This window comes from Alexandromys fortis, unplaced genomic scaffold, assembly GCF_014885135.2.
Source record: "Alexandromys fortis isolate MF-2015 unplaced genomic scaffold, M_Fortis_MF-2015_v1.1 scaffold_71, whole genome shotgun sequence".
Lineage (NCBI taxonomy): Eukaryota > Metazoa > Chordata > Mammalia > Rodentia > Cricetidae > Alexandromys > Alexandromys fortis.
This window is the reverse complement of record NW_026067954.1, coordinates 5433929-5450066: the sequence shown is the minus strand read 5'-3', so window position 1 is coordinate 5450066 and position 16138 is coordinate 5433929. Positions and strand designations below refer to the sequence as shown.

The following is a 16138-nucleotide window of genomic DNA, read 5'->3' as shown; positions in this document are numbered from 1 at the left end:
CTTTTGGAACTCCATCAGAAAGGTCCAAGTTGTTGGCTGAAGCTTAGTGAGTGACTGGCCAGTCCGCCCAGGGTCTGCCTTACTCCCTCTAGTGTGGTTAAATGGGCCGACTCCTGGTTTGTTCATTCCTTGACCAGATGTAACTTAGGTTTCTGTGGAGAAAGGAAGTGGACATTGTAAAGGGAGGAGCAGGGCCACGGGGCGTTTTGCACAAACTCAGAAGCAGTTGCTCCTCCAGCATCAAGCTGCATCGCTCACACCTCTCCGGCTTCTGTGTTCTTCTCGCCTCCACAGCTGGGCTCTTAGAGATGCAGACCAGGTGGCACTGACTTGTCTCTTCTCGCCCCTGGCTAGGTGGCAGGGGAGAGCAGTCCCCCAGAGCAAGCCAGTGGAAGGCAGAGGAGGGCTCCGAGACTGTGCTCCTGAGAAGGAGGAGTGTGTTCCACATCGAGTGGTCGTCCATCCGGAGGAGGAGCAAAGGTGTGTACATTGTCTGTCTCACACACAGGCCCAGCTCCTTGTCTCAAAGTACACAACCGGGCAGCCACTACAGAGTGACTGACAGTACCCACCACACGGTGACAGGACCCACCACAAAGTAGAAAGACTTAGTCCTACTTTGGGTCGGACACTGCAAAGCAGAGAACTGGCCCCTGGGTTGGTGACCTTCATGTCTTGTGCCTCCCAGAAGCTTCCTCAGTGTCTGGCTGTCTTTCTGTACTTTCTCCAATCTCATCCATTCATACCTAATTCAGCTAAGTTAGAGCAAGCAGCCTAGAGTGGTTATGGGAAAACCTGCACGTAGAGAGAGTTGTGCAGGTCTTTGAGAGGGGCCCTCTCCATGGGGGCCCATGGGGTGCAGCCCTGCAAAGAGGCCTGGGATTGGGAAGTCTCTGGGTAACGCTGAAGCCTGGCAGGCTGTTCCAGACAGAAGCAGAGGGTCAGAGCCTCAAGTTCAGGGGCATTTTCTCTGTTTCCTACCCCTTTTTCCAAAGCTTTTAAAATTAGCCGGGCGGTGGTGGTGCACGCCTTTAATCCCAGCACTCGGGAGGCAGAGACAGGTGGATCTCTGGGAGTTCGAGGCCAGCCTGATCTACAAGAGCTAGTTCCAGGACAGGCACCAAAGCTAACAGAGAAACCCTGTCTCGAAAAACAAAAAAAAAAAACAAAAACAAAAAAATAAATAAATAAATAAATAAAATTAACTCATCTCCGACTATGTGGTTCCAAACCACACTGGTGTTTGTAGCCCCTGCTTCTTCACAGGTGGGAACAGGGTGCCTTAGGTACATCCCTTCCTGTGCTTAGATACCCTAAGGGGAATAGCAGACTGCAAACAGGAAGGCAGAGTCCAGACTGCTGTTCTCACAGTTGACCACAGGAGGGCACCAGAGTACCAAGTCCAAAGCTTCAAAGGGCCTGCTCTTTCCCGAGAGTACTTAAAGGAAAAGGATCATCCTTAAAAGGTGAGCCAGCCTACCAATGACAAATGTTTAGAGTCACATTACAAGAGCTCTGTAGAATTACAAGGAGACAAGGACATCTCAAAGCCTACTTAAAGTGACTGTATGGATGTCATGTGCCCTGATCCAACCTATTAAAATGCCAAAATTCAGACAAAAGCTTGTTAAAGCATTTTCCTTAGTGCAATTAATTTTTCTTGCCCAAGCATGGTGTGGGGTTATTTACCAGAGGAACAGAAACGTATCAGTCTTGGACCACAGAGCAACTGTGTGACCATCATTAGGTTAAAATCAAATGTCATTGTCACCAGGCTTGGCGGCAGTCACCTTTAATCCCTGCACTTGGGAGGCAGAAGTAGATCGATCTCTATGAGTTCAAGGCCAGCTTGGTTTTCATAGCAAGTTCCAGGCCAGCCAGGATACGTAGTGAGACCTCATCTCAAAAACAAGAACAAATGCCATAATCAAAAGAGGGACGCAGGAAGGGGGTGATTTTAAAACCCTCTGCATGCGGAGAACCATTTCCAAGTTCAAACATGACAATATACACACACCCCCGAAGAGAGGCCCTAAAGGAAAAGAAGGACTCTTGTCCTTAGACTGTAGTTTTATGCTTCTTCTGTGGAATAGAAAACAGCACATGTTATAACTCGAGTCTTTGCAGAAATTACTGTAAAAGTGTCAAAGTTCGGGTGTCTGAACTGATGACTCTTTCCTCCCAACTCCAGTGTTTGGAAAAGGTGAACACCAAGAGAGACAAACCAAAGAGCCGCTTCCCTACCCATACCGGAAGCCTGCAGTGGAGTTGCTCGTGAGTGTGGTGACCCCAGACCCCAGCAGCCTGCAGCCCACAGGAGGGTGGGGAGACGCTGTCCATCGAGGACACTCTGATGGATACAGAAATATCTACCTTTCTCGGTTCGCTTTGGGAGCTGCCGTACCTTCGGCTGTGATTGATCTTCAGCTTGCATTTAGGAAATAAGATTGTGCCAGGGTGCTTTTTGTTTTTTTTAAGAGTCTTTGCATTTAAAATTTGAAACCTTGATTGCCAGGTGGGGATATAGTTTCTTTTAGGTAGAATGTAAGGTGTAGTTTTTAAGAAAATCAAGACAGGTGTGGCCGTTTGACACTGACCCTTGCGACAAGAACTCCTGCATGCCTGAGTCCCCATCCACAGGACAAGGGTGACGGTACCATCTCATTCTACATCTTTGAGGTTGACTGTATCAAAGATGACAGCGTGTCCAACAGAACAACCTAAAGAGACAGGGAGCTGGCTAAACAGCGGTTTAACAAAATCTCAAATGCAAACCTTAGTTTGGTCCTCCGAGAGACTTCAAGTGTCACCCGGTGTGGACAATTCTTAACTATTTCTGGTCCCTGGACAGGATATGGACACCATGGAGGATAGCTCTGAGATAAAGGTGGAAGCCAACACGGCCAGGACTTCCTGGATTCAGAGCTTTATGGCCGCTGCAGGGAAGCGAGTTAGCAAATCCTTGAGCTACATCACCGGAGAGATGAAGGAATGCGGAGAGAGACTTAAAGGTACAGTCTGTGACATCAGCCCTTGACAACCCCCAAAGCCTCCTTGCTTGCCCCGTGGAAGCACGCTGCGGGGATTCCCTCTGGGCCAGCTGGAGATCTCTTTTGGGGGCCTCTCAGAGAAGCTCCTTCTACCATTAACACGGAGGGTCTCTTGGGACATGAACACCCATATTTGTAGCTGTACTGTGAGGATGGATAGCTGTGTGTGTTCTTGTTTGTCAGTAGCAAAGTTCTGCTGACCCAAATATACCACCTAATGTTTCAGACGAGACTGGGATTCTGAATCCAGCATCCTAGACAAACAGGTGCTGGATGGCTCAGGGAAACTGTGTCTACTGGGGCTGGGGATTCTCTCTAGAAATCGCCACATTGCTTGGCTCATGGGTTTCATACCCTCTCTGCGGCAAGAGAGTTTTCCGGAAATTTTATACCACTCTCATGGGAAGCAGAATTAAGCTCAGGTAGAGGTACCTGATTCCCCACCATGGGAAAAGCAGCCTAGAGACAAGTAGAGACTGCAATGGCTGGCAAGGCTCTGGGCATTCAAACGCATCCCTGTGCTCTTTGTCTAGCCTGGGCCTTGACTGATGAAAATGCAGGCTGGGGCCCTGAAGATCCCGGCTCCTGCTGCCACCTGAGGCCCAGCCCAGGCCTAACCTGCTCTGAGTGTCCGCCGACTTTCCCTATCATTTCAGACAAATCTCCGGTGTTCCAGTTTCTCGACTGGGTGCTCCGAGGCCTGTCCCAGGTGATGTTTGTGAACAACCCTCTCAGCGGCCTCCTCATCGCCCTGGGCCTCTTCGTGCAGAATCCCTGGTGGGCCATCTCGGGCTGCGTGGGCATTATTGCGTCCACCTTGACCGCCCTCATCCTGAGCCAGGACAAGTACGTCCCCAAGGCCCAATGTTGACCAGTAAACGCTAGACAGGTTCTTTGCTTCTTGTTCCCTGCTCCCCGAAGGGTAGCTTGTTTGAGGATGGGTTGTCAGGCCCCAAGTTAGGAAGCTGTGATTCTGAAAACAGCTAAAATCACAGGGGGTCCTCACTCCATCAGCTCATCCTTGTGCCCCCAGGTCAGCCATTGCAGCAGGACTCCATGGCTACAATGGGGTGCTTGTGGGACTCCTGATGGCCGTGTTCTCAGACAAGGGCAACTATTACTGGTGGCTGCTGCTCCCTGTCACTGTTATGTCCATGACTTGGTAAGTTTGCTTCTAAAATCCCTCATGAGCACACATGCGCGCGCGTGTGTGCGTGTGTGCGTGCGTGTGTGGGTGTGTGGTGTGTTCACGTGCGCGCATGAACTCAGGTGTGTCCACCTGTATGGTCACAGTGGAAGTCAGGGGTTGACTTCAGCTGTCCACTCTATTGCTCTCCATGTCATTTCCTGAGAAAGGTTTCTCACTGACCCTGGCCATTGCCGCAGTGCGGCTAGCTGGCCTGCCAGATCCAGAATTTTGCCCATCTCCACCCTCAAAAGTGGGGTTATAAACACATGTTGCCATGCCCAGCATTTTACATGGGTGCTGGGAATCCAAACTCTAGTCCTAATATTGGCCTGGCACTTTATCCTCTGAGTCATCTCCCCATCCCAATCAGCATCCTTCTTAAACCAAACCTTAGAGAGCCTTTCTTACTTCCGTTTTCAAGTATTTGTCGTTCGGCTTGAACGCCAGAAGCACCCACGGGAGGCAGTTCCTAATGACCTGAGGCATTACCATCACGCCAGACCATCTGTGTACAGGGCCTCCTCAGCTGCCACCCTTTGTCTGAGCTCTCAAAGGGCCTCTGGTCCTGCCCTGGCTGAGCACAAAGCAAGAAACAGCTGGCCACATAAACTAAGAGCTGCAGAGCCCTCCCCGGGCCTGAAATCTCATCCCTCCTGTTCCCACGAGATTTTCTCCTTCCTTTAGACTACTGACCAGATTGAGATGCTCTCTCAGGGTGGACTGAAGGCCACCCATGAGGCAGAGACCTCCAAGTACCAGACTTCTCCTTCATCTCCAGAAAATGGAGGGTACTCTGTCCATGAAGGCAGAATTCTTGGCCACTCAAACTTTATTATGACTGTAATTCCTGCCCAGTCTTCTCCAGAGCCTCTCTCACTCCTCCTGCCTGGGGGATGGAGTCCGATGACTCTCTGAGGAAACCCCAAGGCTCTCCTAAAGCCATCCTTCTGAGGCTGAGTGTGACCCTTCCCCAGTCTCTGTGTCCCACTCAAGAAAGAAGCCCAAGCAACGGCAGCCAGGAAGCTGCTTATCTCTGGGAGAACCAGGGTTCTCTGTCACCGTGTGGTCTATGCCAAAGCAGGCAAGAGCTGATAGGTTTCCCATGTCTCTCCCACCAGCCCCATCCTGTCCAGTGCCCTGAGCTCCATCTTCAGCAAGTGGGACCTCCCAGTCTTTACACTGCCCTTCAACATCGCCGTGACCCTGTACCTGGCAGCCACAGGCCACTACAACCTCTTCTTTCCTGCGACACTGTTGCAGCCTGCAGCCGCCACACCCAACATCACCTGGTCAAGCATCCAAGTGCCTTTGGTAGGTGTCATGAAAGAAGGAAGGATGGCATTTGTACAAATTCAATGTCAGACTGAATATGCTCACTTTGCACATCAGAAACACAAGCAAAGGATGACTGTTCACAAGTATACAGTACGAGGCATTCTACATACGTACCCCGTGAGATCCCATCCTTATCTCCTCGGGGCTAAAAGTTCTGTTTCTGGTCCCACCCTATGATAACACAGAGGAAGAAACCAAAGCCAAATTAAAAGACCCACCCAAGGTTCCATAGTGGATTAACGAAGAGCCAAGTCCAGGCTAGAACTCTGACCCCCTGATACGTGGTCTGGGCTCTTGGCTTCTTTCCTTCTTTTGGAAGCCTTTTTGGTCCTTAAGCCCCATTTAAACATACTAATGCTGTGTATTTTTTTTTTCATTCATGGCCCTGCACCATTAAAGTATACACACCACACCGCTACCCACCAGCTTCAGAAGTCGTGGTAGCCTATTCTGTTCTCTCCGTGAGCCTTGCTCGTGTTTTAAAACACCAGTTTAACCTCCATTAAGAAACAAAGGTAGCAGAGGTTTTCATCTTTTTAAAGTATTTTATGTATCACACTGACCTCTGGAAGCCTGCCAAGATAGTGAATAAGAAGCAATATTAAAAGTATTAAACAAGATGGGGAAATGTGGCCATTAGGCTTCTTAACTAACTAGGCGCTTTTTTTTTTTTCTAAGACCTCCTACTTTCCCATTATACTAAAGGACTTTCTGTCCCAATCTGTAGCTCAACCTGGAGCTTCGTTATTGGCGACCCGTCGCCCCAAAGTCATTGGGCTTGTTAAACACAGTTTCAGAAATAATGACGCCCAGTGCCTCTCAGCATTCCATGCTGTCCTTGGCGTAACAGGCAAACACACTGAGAGGCGTCCTTATTCAGAAAAGACTTTGCCAGGCGGAGGAGGGACATTTGTGGGCGAGCGGTGAGAAGAGGGGCTGATTTGGTGAACACTCTCGGGAGTTTTCCTGCTCGTGGGGTTTACCCAGTCCCTGTCTTTTGGAGGCAAAATTGTTCTGCTCGATGTGCTATGCAAAGATAATGTTAGAAATCATAAGATAAAGCTCGTTATATTCTCAGTTAAAATAGTTCAGACTTTCCTAGAAAAGAAATATTTTAAATTATCTTATACAAATAGTTTAGACCACCGCCCAAAGATTCAGAAAAAAAAATCAATTTTGGGCAGTCATTCTTGAAGAATAGATTTCTGGACTACGATCAGGATTCATGTGTTGGGTCCTCTCCCAACTTTACATTTCAGGAAAATGAGCAATAAATGTCAGAAAGAGGGTCTAGAGATTCCAACGGTGCTGGGTGATCACTGAGGAGATGCCCAGAGGGCACAACTGGGGTGTGTGGGAATAAACAGTATCTGTGCATACTCTCACACCTGTCCGCTCGCCCTGGCAGGCCAAGGCTGAGTCCTGTTCTGTTCTCTGCCCCGGCGGGGTGGGAGATTGGGCTAACCCTCCCAGGTTTAGCTCTTTCCCTCACTGTCAGCCTACCCAGGACCTTGGGGTACTTGCAGGAAGACCTGAGGCAGTTCCTAGACCCTACTGCCCCTGCAAAGCCTTTCCGTAGACCCCAGACTCCAGCTCCTCGGCCACACAGGACTATCGCCACAGCCAGACATGAGCGTCTTAGAAGCACAGAGGACCATTTTCCTCCTGAAAGGCTTCTATCATTTTGTTTTTAAAAATATGAGAGTTGTTTTATCAGATATATATATATACATATATATATATATTTCTAATAACTAATAAATACCCTTCTGAAAATTCTTCAGTTCCACTTTACAAGAGAATAAATCCCCCACATTGATGTCTCTGAATGAGAGAAACTCAACATCCTACTAACTACTTAAGGCCCCAAGAACTCAACATTGAGAGGATAAAGAGGATACAGCCTTTGCCCCCTTCAGCATTAACCTACTTGAGCAGGAATGTCTTCCGTGAGTCCTGTTGTAAAACGTTAGTGTACACTCAAGGGGCTGAGGCAGGAGGATCGAAACTCCAAGGCCAGCTCGAGAAACACAGTAAGGCCCTGTCTGAAAAGCGTTCGCGTGGGACTTTGGTGTGGAGGTATGGGCTGCCTGTCTCCTTCCATAACCAATGTGTGACCCTGTCGTTGTACAGCTCCTGAGAGCCATCCCGGTTGGGATCGGCCAAGTGTATGGCTGCGACAATCCCTGGACCGGAGGAATCTTCCTCGTAGCTCTGCTCATAGCTTCACCTCTCATCTGCTTGCATGCAGCCATCGGATCCACCATCGGGATGCTCGCAGGTGTGTCGCTGCTTTGGATGCCATCCTCCTTATGAGCTGTAGGGGGCAGTGCTGGGGCCGGCTTCAGAGACAGTCATCATCCTGCCAATTCTGGAAGCCTCCTCTTCCCCTCGCTCCTGATTCCCACATTTTGGTGCTAGTGCCCTCATGTTCTTATAAGCAAAAGCTATCCAAAAAAAAAAAAAAAAAAAAGACTTTGTCATCAGATATTTAACCGTCAGCATAAATTTAAAGTCTGGGAGAGATTTTTCCAAGGATATTTGAGTGATATCCAATGACAAAAATTGGGACCCTGCTTACAACTAAGATTTTTATGTGTGTGGCAAAGGACATACTCTGTGCTGTTTAAATCAGAGCTCAGAGTCCTTACTTACTCCAAGGATCTCTCCAGCTCATAACAGCTTAGCCACTGCTGTTCTTCCGGTCCTGCCCACTTATTGCCTTTACGTGTATTTTCACTGAAAAGCTGAAATTCCTCTCTGTGAATACCTGCCTGTGATTCCGGTAGCTGATTCTGGCTTGAAGATTGGGTTGGGTGTGAGTACACCTGACAGGCGTGTCTCAGGAGGGGAGGGCGGTGAGCACCCCACACCTCACTCAGTTCCGGTGCTCTTCTTCCTCAGCACTCAGCATCGCCACACCTTTTGACGCCATCTACTTCGGCCTCTGCGGCTTCAACAGCACTCTGGCCTGCATCGCCATCGGAGGCATGTTCTACGTCATTACCTGGCAGACCCACCTGCTCGCCATTGCCTGTGGTAGGTACAGCTCCCAGAATAGCCTCCCGAGCACAGGAAAGGTCCGTGTGGACCCCCGCAAAAGAAAAACACTCATGACGGTTCTGCCGCTCCCAGAAGACGATATGGCAATTGTTCGCTTTATAAAAGCTGTTGGTTGGCACTGTGGTCAGCGTCTTCAACTGCGTTCACTGTGTACATGATGTTTGGCCACTCAGAGGCAGGTGTTCTTAGGTGATGCTTTCATTGATGCTCAGGGATGTCTCCTGGGGTTGCGGCTCTCCTGGCTGGTGATGGAGCTGGGAGAGCAGCTCCCTGATGTTAAGCGCTCCATGCAGAACTGGGCAACGCACACCATACACAGAGACCAGAGCTGAATATCAGCCACTGACCGTGCACCATTCAGATGACCGCACGCCTCTTGCTATTTCTTCAGCATCACAGGAAGTTAGGATGACCATCATAACTCACTGGATTTATAGATTCTCGACCTTGGGCATCTTTCATGTTCTATAAATGGAAAAAAAAAAAAAAACCTTTGACCAAAATATTTAAAGTGGAGTTTCTATTTCAGTACAGCCATGGATGCGAAAATGTTAACAAATAAGGTTTTAAAAAATAAGTTTACAATAAAAAAATTCCAGAATATGTTTTCTGGGATAGAGAAGTTTTCTGAACCATATATAGTCATATGTTTGTTGATTTCAGATAGTTTGGAAATGTATTTCTAATCATTTTATGACCACCACTGTTCTAACAGTTCTGGGACCACATATGAGCACTCATGAAGCTTTGGGGAGGTCTTCTTGATACAACAGACCCAGTTAGATTAAAAAATAAGATAGCAGTGAGGCCAAGGGAGCACAGGAATTAATCCTTTGACTGTCTTCCCCAGTGGGGCAGTCGAGTAGGTCTGGCTTCAGGAAAGGCCACTCTCTGAGCCCCTGCTCTTCGCAGACCAAGCCTAGAGCCGCCCTGTGGATCTTACATCCCCCCCATATTCTGGAGTGTCTGTGGTACTTGGGTTGGCCCCTCTCCTCTCATCTTTCTAACCGCATAATATCCTGAGGAGTGCAGTTCTGTACGGTTAAGAGTGCACCCTAGGGACCAGCTGGTCAGGGCTCTGCCCAGTCAGGCACAGTCCCCGGAAGTCACCTCACATCTTGATGTCTGACACAAGCAGTGCTTGCATTGTAGGACTGTGGTCAAAATGAAATCAGGTGAATGACTAATGCAAGAACAGTAGTGACATCTAGGAAGAGCCTGGAAGGTTCAGGTCTGCTTATCTGTAGTCAAGGGAAGGATGTTGGGATTCCAAGTCCTCTAAGAGGATCTATCATTTGGTGGTGGTGGTGGTGGTCGTGGTGATGGTGGTGGTGGTGGTCGTGGTGGTGGTCGTGGTGGTGGTGGTGGTGGTGGTGGTACGTGTAATAAAGACAATAATACTTCTTACTTATAAGGAATGATGAAGGATATGGTTGGTGAGTAACTCTATGACTAATATTTTAGGGACAACTGGAACACCCTCTTTGGAAAAGAGGCCCAAAAGCCAAACCCAATTTTGTTGGCCCACTTTAATGCCTTCCATCTTCTTTCAGTGCTTGGTTCTTCCCAGCATGCAACTTGTTCATGGCCTTCTCCACCCAGACTAAAACACAAGGTGGTAGGAGGTTTGGTCTCCCCCAAACTTACAGGATGCTGTTTCACCCTAGAAACTCATGTTATGCTAATAGCTCCTGATGGAATAGTCCAACAGGGAGTTCTGAGACTCACTTGCTTTTGCTTTATTGTACAACTTTCATTTATGGTTTATGCTATTAAATGTTCCTTTACTGGAAGGCGTGATGGCGAGACCCAAGGGAACTGTCACAGCTGAATGCTGGCCCTTTCTAACGAAGTGCATCTGCTCTCTTAGCTGCGCTGGCATTTCTGTGGAATTTCACCCTTTCAAAGCTGCAAGGCAGAGGAAGTGGGACTCAGTGTCTGCAGGAGATAGCATTTGAGACATAGCATCAACCAAGAGGGTGCGAGTGCACTAGGCTGAGCTGCCATTGACTCTTTACTGAGCTGTTTACCTTGGTTCTTTTTTCCAGCGCTGTTCTCAGCCTATCTTGGAGCTGCACTAGCTAACATGCTGTCTGTGGTAAGTCGTGTGGGATATAAGCCACATGCCCCCACTTCCCAAACACTCCATCAAATCCCTCTGCCCATTGGCTCACATCCTGATACCTGCCTTAATACTCACAGGAAGGAACTAGGTCTCAAAAGCTTATATGTCAACTTTGGGTGGACCAAACCCATCACCGGTGGCCAGTGGTGCACTTTAGAGAGAAATCTTTCAAGTATAACTCCATTCCAGTCTACCATCCTATAGAACTGATTTTTAAATCTTTATCATTTAACTTGCATTTGCATATAAATTATCTGCCCACCTGGATTGTGTATTGTGCACTATTGACACTGACTCCTTGGAAAGCCCTAGAAGTGTTATTCTTTGTCTTTCTAACCAGAATATGTGTATGCAAGTCCTGGCCTTCAACGGTGCTGTTATCCGCTTGATAATGATGGCTGGGCCCTGAGGACCGTTTATGGGGTACTTGGCATGCACTAAGCAACAAGTCTCTGAGTAGGCGGCAGTACACTGTTGAGAGAAAAGGTCTCAGAAAGATGCAAAATCCATAACGAGGTAATCAGAACTGAGGTTTGTCTACCGTGGGGCTTCCACAAATGCTTCCCAAAACACTTTATTGCATCTTATTGGAGCTTTGGGAAGACTTGTTGAGTGGAATCCGTCACTCATGAATATGTATCCCTTCCAGCCTCCATCTGGTATTATTCCAGTACTTCCACATCTTGCTAACAGTGTGGTCTTTGGGCTTCCACACGACCAGCAGCATGACCCCCTGGCACCAGCTGAGCCCTCTACTGGTTATAGTAAAATGCTGGGATGTTGGAAGGATGGTTTGATCTGCCTCATAATTGGATCTGTAGGCTCTCTGTAAACCATTCACCTGGCTGTCCCAGTGAAAGAATGGGGGAAAGTGTGAAAATGGTATCTCCAGGAATAAAGGCCAGGTCAATGTGGTGCGAATGAACGGGACGGTAGGCGAAGCCTTGAGGAGAGGGGTGGCTGACCGTCGCCTCCAGCCCCAAGGACAGACCCAGCACCTTCTCCCCGTGTGCTCATTTCCTAGGTCTCTCTACAAAGGAGTTCTGTTCACACAGCTTCTAAATCCCCAGCTAGCACTGCTCGGCTCCTCTCCAGTCCTTTCAGGTCCAGAGCGTTGTTGACACTGTCTCTGTTCCTTTCCATTCGCATTCTCAGAAGAGGGTTCTATTGGCTCACGCCATGTCTCTATTTTGAACCGGGTGCCGCCTATCTCTAGGCCAATTAACCACAACTAGGTCTTTAGCTACAAAATGGATGCCGAACGCATCCCTTCAAAGAAGGCTGGTTGAGGAAGGCATACAGCGTCCATAGTTCCTGGAGCTGTAAGCATAGACTCACCAGGTTCCCCAAGACAAAACAAGTCTTCTACGTAAAAAACACATTTGACACCTTTAGAGTTCCAACAACTGTATTTTGGAAGGTGTGTATTTAACCTGTCACAGAATAAACTAACGACCTGGTTTTATTCATATTGGCTATCTGTTAAGTAACACCCTCACCGATTGATCATCCTTCTTCTACCTGATAAAGGCTAATTAAACAAGCATTCACATCTGATGAAACAGAAATTTTCTTATCTCTTCCCCCTCCAGTTTGGATTACCACCCTGCACCTGGCCCTTCTGCCTCTCAGCGCTCACCTTTCTTCTCTTGACAACCAACAATCCTGCCATCTACAAGCTCCCGCTCAGCAAAGTCACCTACCCAGAGGCCAACCGCATCTACTTCCTGACCCAGGAGAAAAACAGAAGGGCATCGACGATAACCAAGTACCAGGCCTACGACGTCTCCTAAGCTGCTCTTTCATAAGCACGTCACAGAAATGCAGCCTCCAGCACAGTCTGCATCCCCGCTTCTATCTGATGTGCACCAGCTGGGACACTGCCCGCCCCCCACCCCCTCGCTAAGATCCCCAGTACTCATCAAAGCCTTGTTAGTTTAGACAAACACCCCCGGTGATTCTTTGGGAACTCTCTTTTGGGGGGGGGCACTTACAGTCACCCCCTTCAGTTACTTAGTGGGGCAGAGAATGAAGCCAGGAAATGTTTATTAGCCTGCAAGGCAAGAGTGCCTGGCCCTACCTGCTCTGCTACTAACGGAGTCCCACTGCCTCAACCAGTCCTTATCCAATCAGTCTGTTTTCTCATTACCAGAGAATTCTTTATGACAAGGAAGGACACCACAGTCTTTCTACCTTCAAAATGTTTATTCTTTTCCATTTCCTGTGAACTAATCAACTAGGCATGAGCAGCAAGGAATTGTCCCGAGCTGAGTTACTTATGTGAGGGCTCTCAGCGGAGAGAGAGGATAGTGTTCTTGTCGTGGAAGTTTGGTCTTGATCATGGGAGATGCTCTCCAGACGTGGGGCTAGAAACTTGAATTCGTTGAAAATGCTAGTGTGCCTTCTTTACACCAAAGAAATATCAAAAGCATCAGAAGATAAAAACTGATTTTTCCAACATCCAAATCATTGTATAAACAAATGTCTTTACTTGCGCAATATTCAAAATCATATTCTCATTAAAATTGAAATTTGCAAATTGGTATCTGGGTTTTCTTAAACTGGGACTTGCCGACATGCTCTAAGAGTGCCCTAAGTGAGGGGGGGGCGGGGTTCACACTCAATCATGTGTCTGGAAAGGGGAAATGGGGGGTGGGAACAGTCAGAAGAGAAGTCAGTTTTCCTATGGAGAGGTTTGCAGAGACCGACATGCACTTTGCTCCCTGTGGTGTTGTTGGTACAGATCAACAGCTACCATCCATTTCAGCATATAGTCCTTCAGCCTTATGCACCAAGATTGGTAACCCACCCCTTCCTGCGTTGCCAGTCCCTTGTAACCGAGTGTGGGCTTCTACTGTGCTCCAAAGTTACAATCATCCTTCACAGGAAGCCACTTGCCCAGCCTTCCAGCCTTCTCCAGAGGAGCTGAACTCTCCCAACAGCGGTGAGACCTCAACACACACATTTCCAGTTCAGCATGATGAGGCGCTGAGATCACAAGGGGCCGGGGCTGGGAAAATGGCTCAGTCAGTAAGCGCCTGCCGCACAAACACGAGGGTCTGAGCTTGGATTCCCGTTTAAAAAGCTGGTATGCTCCTGCAACCCCAGCTCTGGGGAGGCAGAGATGGGCAGATTCCTAGAGCTGGAGGTCCAGCTAACCTTGCCAAATTGGTGGACGTCAGAATCACCATAGAATTATAAAGAAAAACACCCAATTTCAACCTCTGGCCTCCCTATGCACCCCCCCCACACACACATGTAAATATGCATGCATACGTTGGGGTGACAATGAGAGAACAGACTTATGAATGCTGGATAAAGGGAGCATTGCCCTTTACCAAAATCCATTTTTAAAAAAGAGCGAGTTTCTACATTTATATTTTCATTTTGCTGTATACCAGAGATCCCAACCATGTTTTAGATCCCAGCCATCTTTTAGCGCCAGCTCAAGAGTTCGGAGATGTCTATTTCCCTTCCAGACCCTGTCCAGCCCTTTATGACTTTTCCAGGAAAGTAGAGCGCTTCTCCAAGCAGAAAAGTCCTGCACAGAGGAAAAGGAAGTGACTCACACTCCGAGCTACCTCTGAGCTTGTGATCACACCTCGAGGCCACGGAGGTCCAGGCTGTATTTTAATGACCGTGGAATTATGGTTCTCTAAGGATCAAGCGCTCAGGAATTTCACTCAAAGGCTGTTTATGCTCGAAGCTCACTCAGCTGCCCCTCAACCGCCACGTGATGACGTCTAAGCATTAAAGAAGGGGTCCTTGTGTGTTTCCACCAAAGCCTTATAATCTGATTCTAACGAGAGTAGGAACCCCTCCATGTGGATGCCATTCTGATTACCGATCACTAATAAAATCCTTCAGCTGCTCTGAGTATTCCACTAGCCTCACCTATAAAGCAAGCTGAGCTGGCCCAGAATTCCCAGCAAGGAGGAAACAGATGGGGCGAAAGAGCTCCTGTGAAATATACGCGGACTGTGGGATCCCAAAGTGGACTGTCGAGTCTCGCACTTCAGTGCACGAGCCGTAGAGATCTGGAGCCGGCTTCGCCAGCTCCAGGGAGACAGCGGTGTACGTGAGCAGGTCTTCTCCAAGCCATTCAACAGCATCCTCCTGAGCACACGGAAGCAGTTCTGGTTTTAAGTTCAAAACACTTGAGTTTTATTGAAAATAATGAAATACAGAAAAACCAAATTCTCATTTTTAAAGCAAAATTGACACCACTTTCCAGAATGTTTTCAGTATTGTCTGGTAAAAGTTTTATACTACAAAAAAAAAAAAAAGGCAAAACTCTACAAATCTGAGCATGCACACAAAGCAACACCATTTGTAAGCACGAGAACAAACAAAACAGCATTGTTGTGATACGGGAGAGGAAGCAGGGTAAGGTATACAAATAAAAAATATGCACACCTTCATTCATTCGTGAGACAGTCCTTGCTTGAACAGTGGGGTTGATTTGCCCAAGGCTAAGCCACGTGATTAACTCAAGTCTCTTAGGAAACAATTACTTGGGGCAGACGTTGGTTCTTTTTGCTATTGTCTCTGTCACTCCTTTAAACTAGCCTGTTGGTGTCATGTCGTAGCCCTGAGTCATTATTGATCACTGACTGACACATATTTTCACGGCCTTGCCTTTGACACCATCCATTTACCAGTCCTGGAGAGAATTTGAACCCTGTGCTGCACACAACAAACACTTATGTGCAACCTAACCTCACTTCCAGAACTCACTGCCCTGATCTTCCTTCCAACACTTACGTATGGTGTTCAGGCAACAACCTGCAGAACGGTCTGTACCGGCTAACCCCAAGCTTGTCAATTCATGAGCAAATAACTGTAAGCCCCTTTGCGGTCTTCCACAACCATCCTTTCCCTTCAGAGCCACAAAACAGGGTGTGACTCGGTGGTCGAGCACTGCTTCCCTTACGGTCCCCCATACCTTAGCCCCCTAAATCTCAGGAGAGACAGGTAGGTGGTATATCAGGGCAGTTGGAGTTCAGCGTGTGTTGGAATTGTTTGGAACAGCGTATTTAACAGAAATGACCCAGCAGCCTGCAAGGATTTGATCTGGTGGTAGAGGTGTGGGAATTGGCCTCTCTGTTAATTCCCAGGTCAGGGATGCTGTGGATCTGGAGCCACACTTTGAGAAGCTCTCACATAGATTTACAAGTGAGACACTGCCTCCAATAAACCCTCTCCCTTTCTGTGAACACTGAGGTGCATTGGCTGAACACTGTTGTACACATAGGAATTCTCTCTGGAACCTCAGTCTCTACCCAAAGATTTGGGTTCAGCCGATCCAGATGGAACCAAGAATCTGAACATTTCCATAAACTTTTGAATGGTATTAATTGTGCCTTTGAGACCACT

At 48.0% G+C, this 16138-nt stretch overlaps 1 protein-coding gene across 1 annotated transcript in view; it reads left to right on the top strand.

The window, feature by feature from the left end:
• The window catches only part of Slc14a2 (solute carrier family 14 member 2), a 50201-nt gene extending 37442 nt beyond the window's left edge, over positions 1–12759 (top strand). The window contains exons 10-19 of the mRNA XM_050151689.1: positions 355–480; positions 2192–2274; positions 2852–3011; positions 3707–3896; positions 4084–4212; positions 5358–5550; positions 7708–7855; positions 8479–8613; positions 10686–10735; positions 12355–12759. Of these exons, the coding sequence (XP_050007646.1) occupies positions 355–480; positions 2192–2274; positions 2852–3011; positions 3707–3896; positions 4084–4212; positions 5358–5550; positions 7708–7855; positions 8479–8613; positions 10686–10735; positions 12355–12555 (1415 nt within the window). The 3' untranslated portion in view covers positions 12556–12759. The remainder of the gene's footprint in view (positions 1–354; positions 481–2191; positions 2275–2851; positions 3012–3706; positions 3897–4083; positions 4213–5357; positions 5551–7707; positions 7856–8478; positions 8614–10685; positions 10736–12354) is intronic.
• Positions 12760–16138: the final 3379 nt, after the last annotated feature.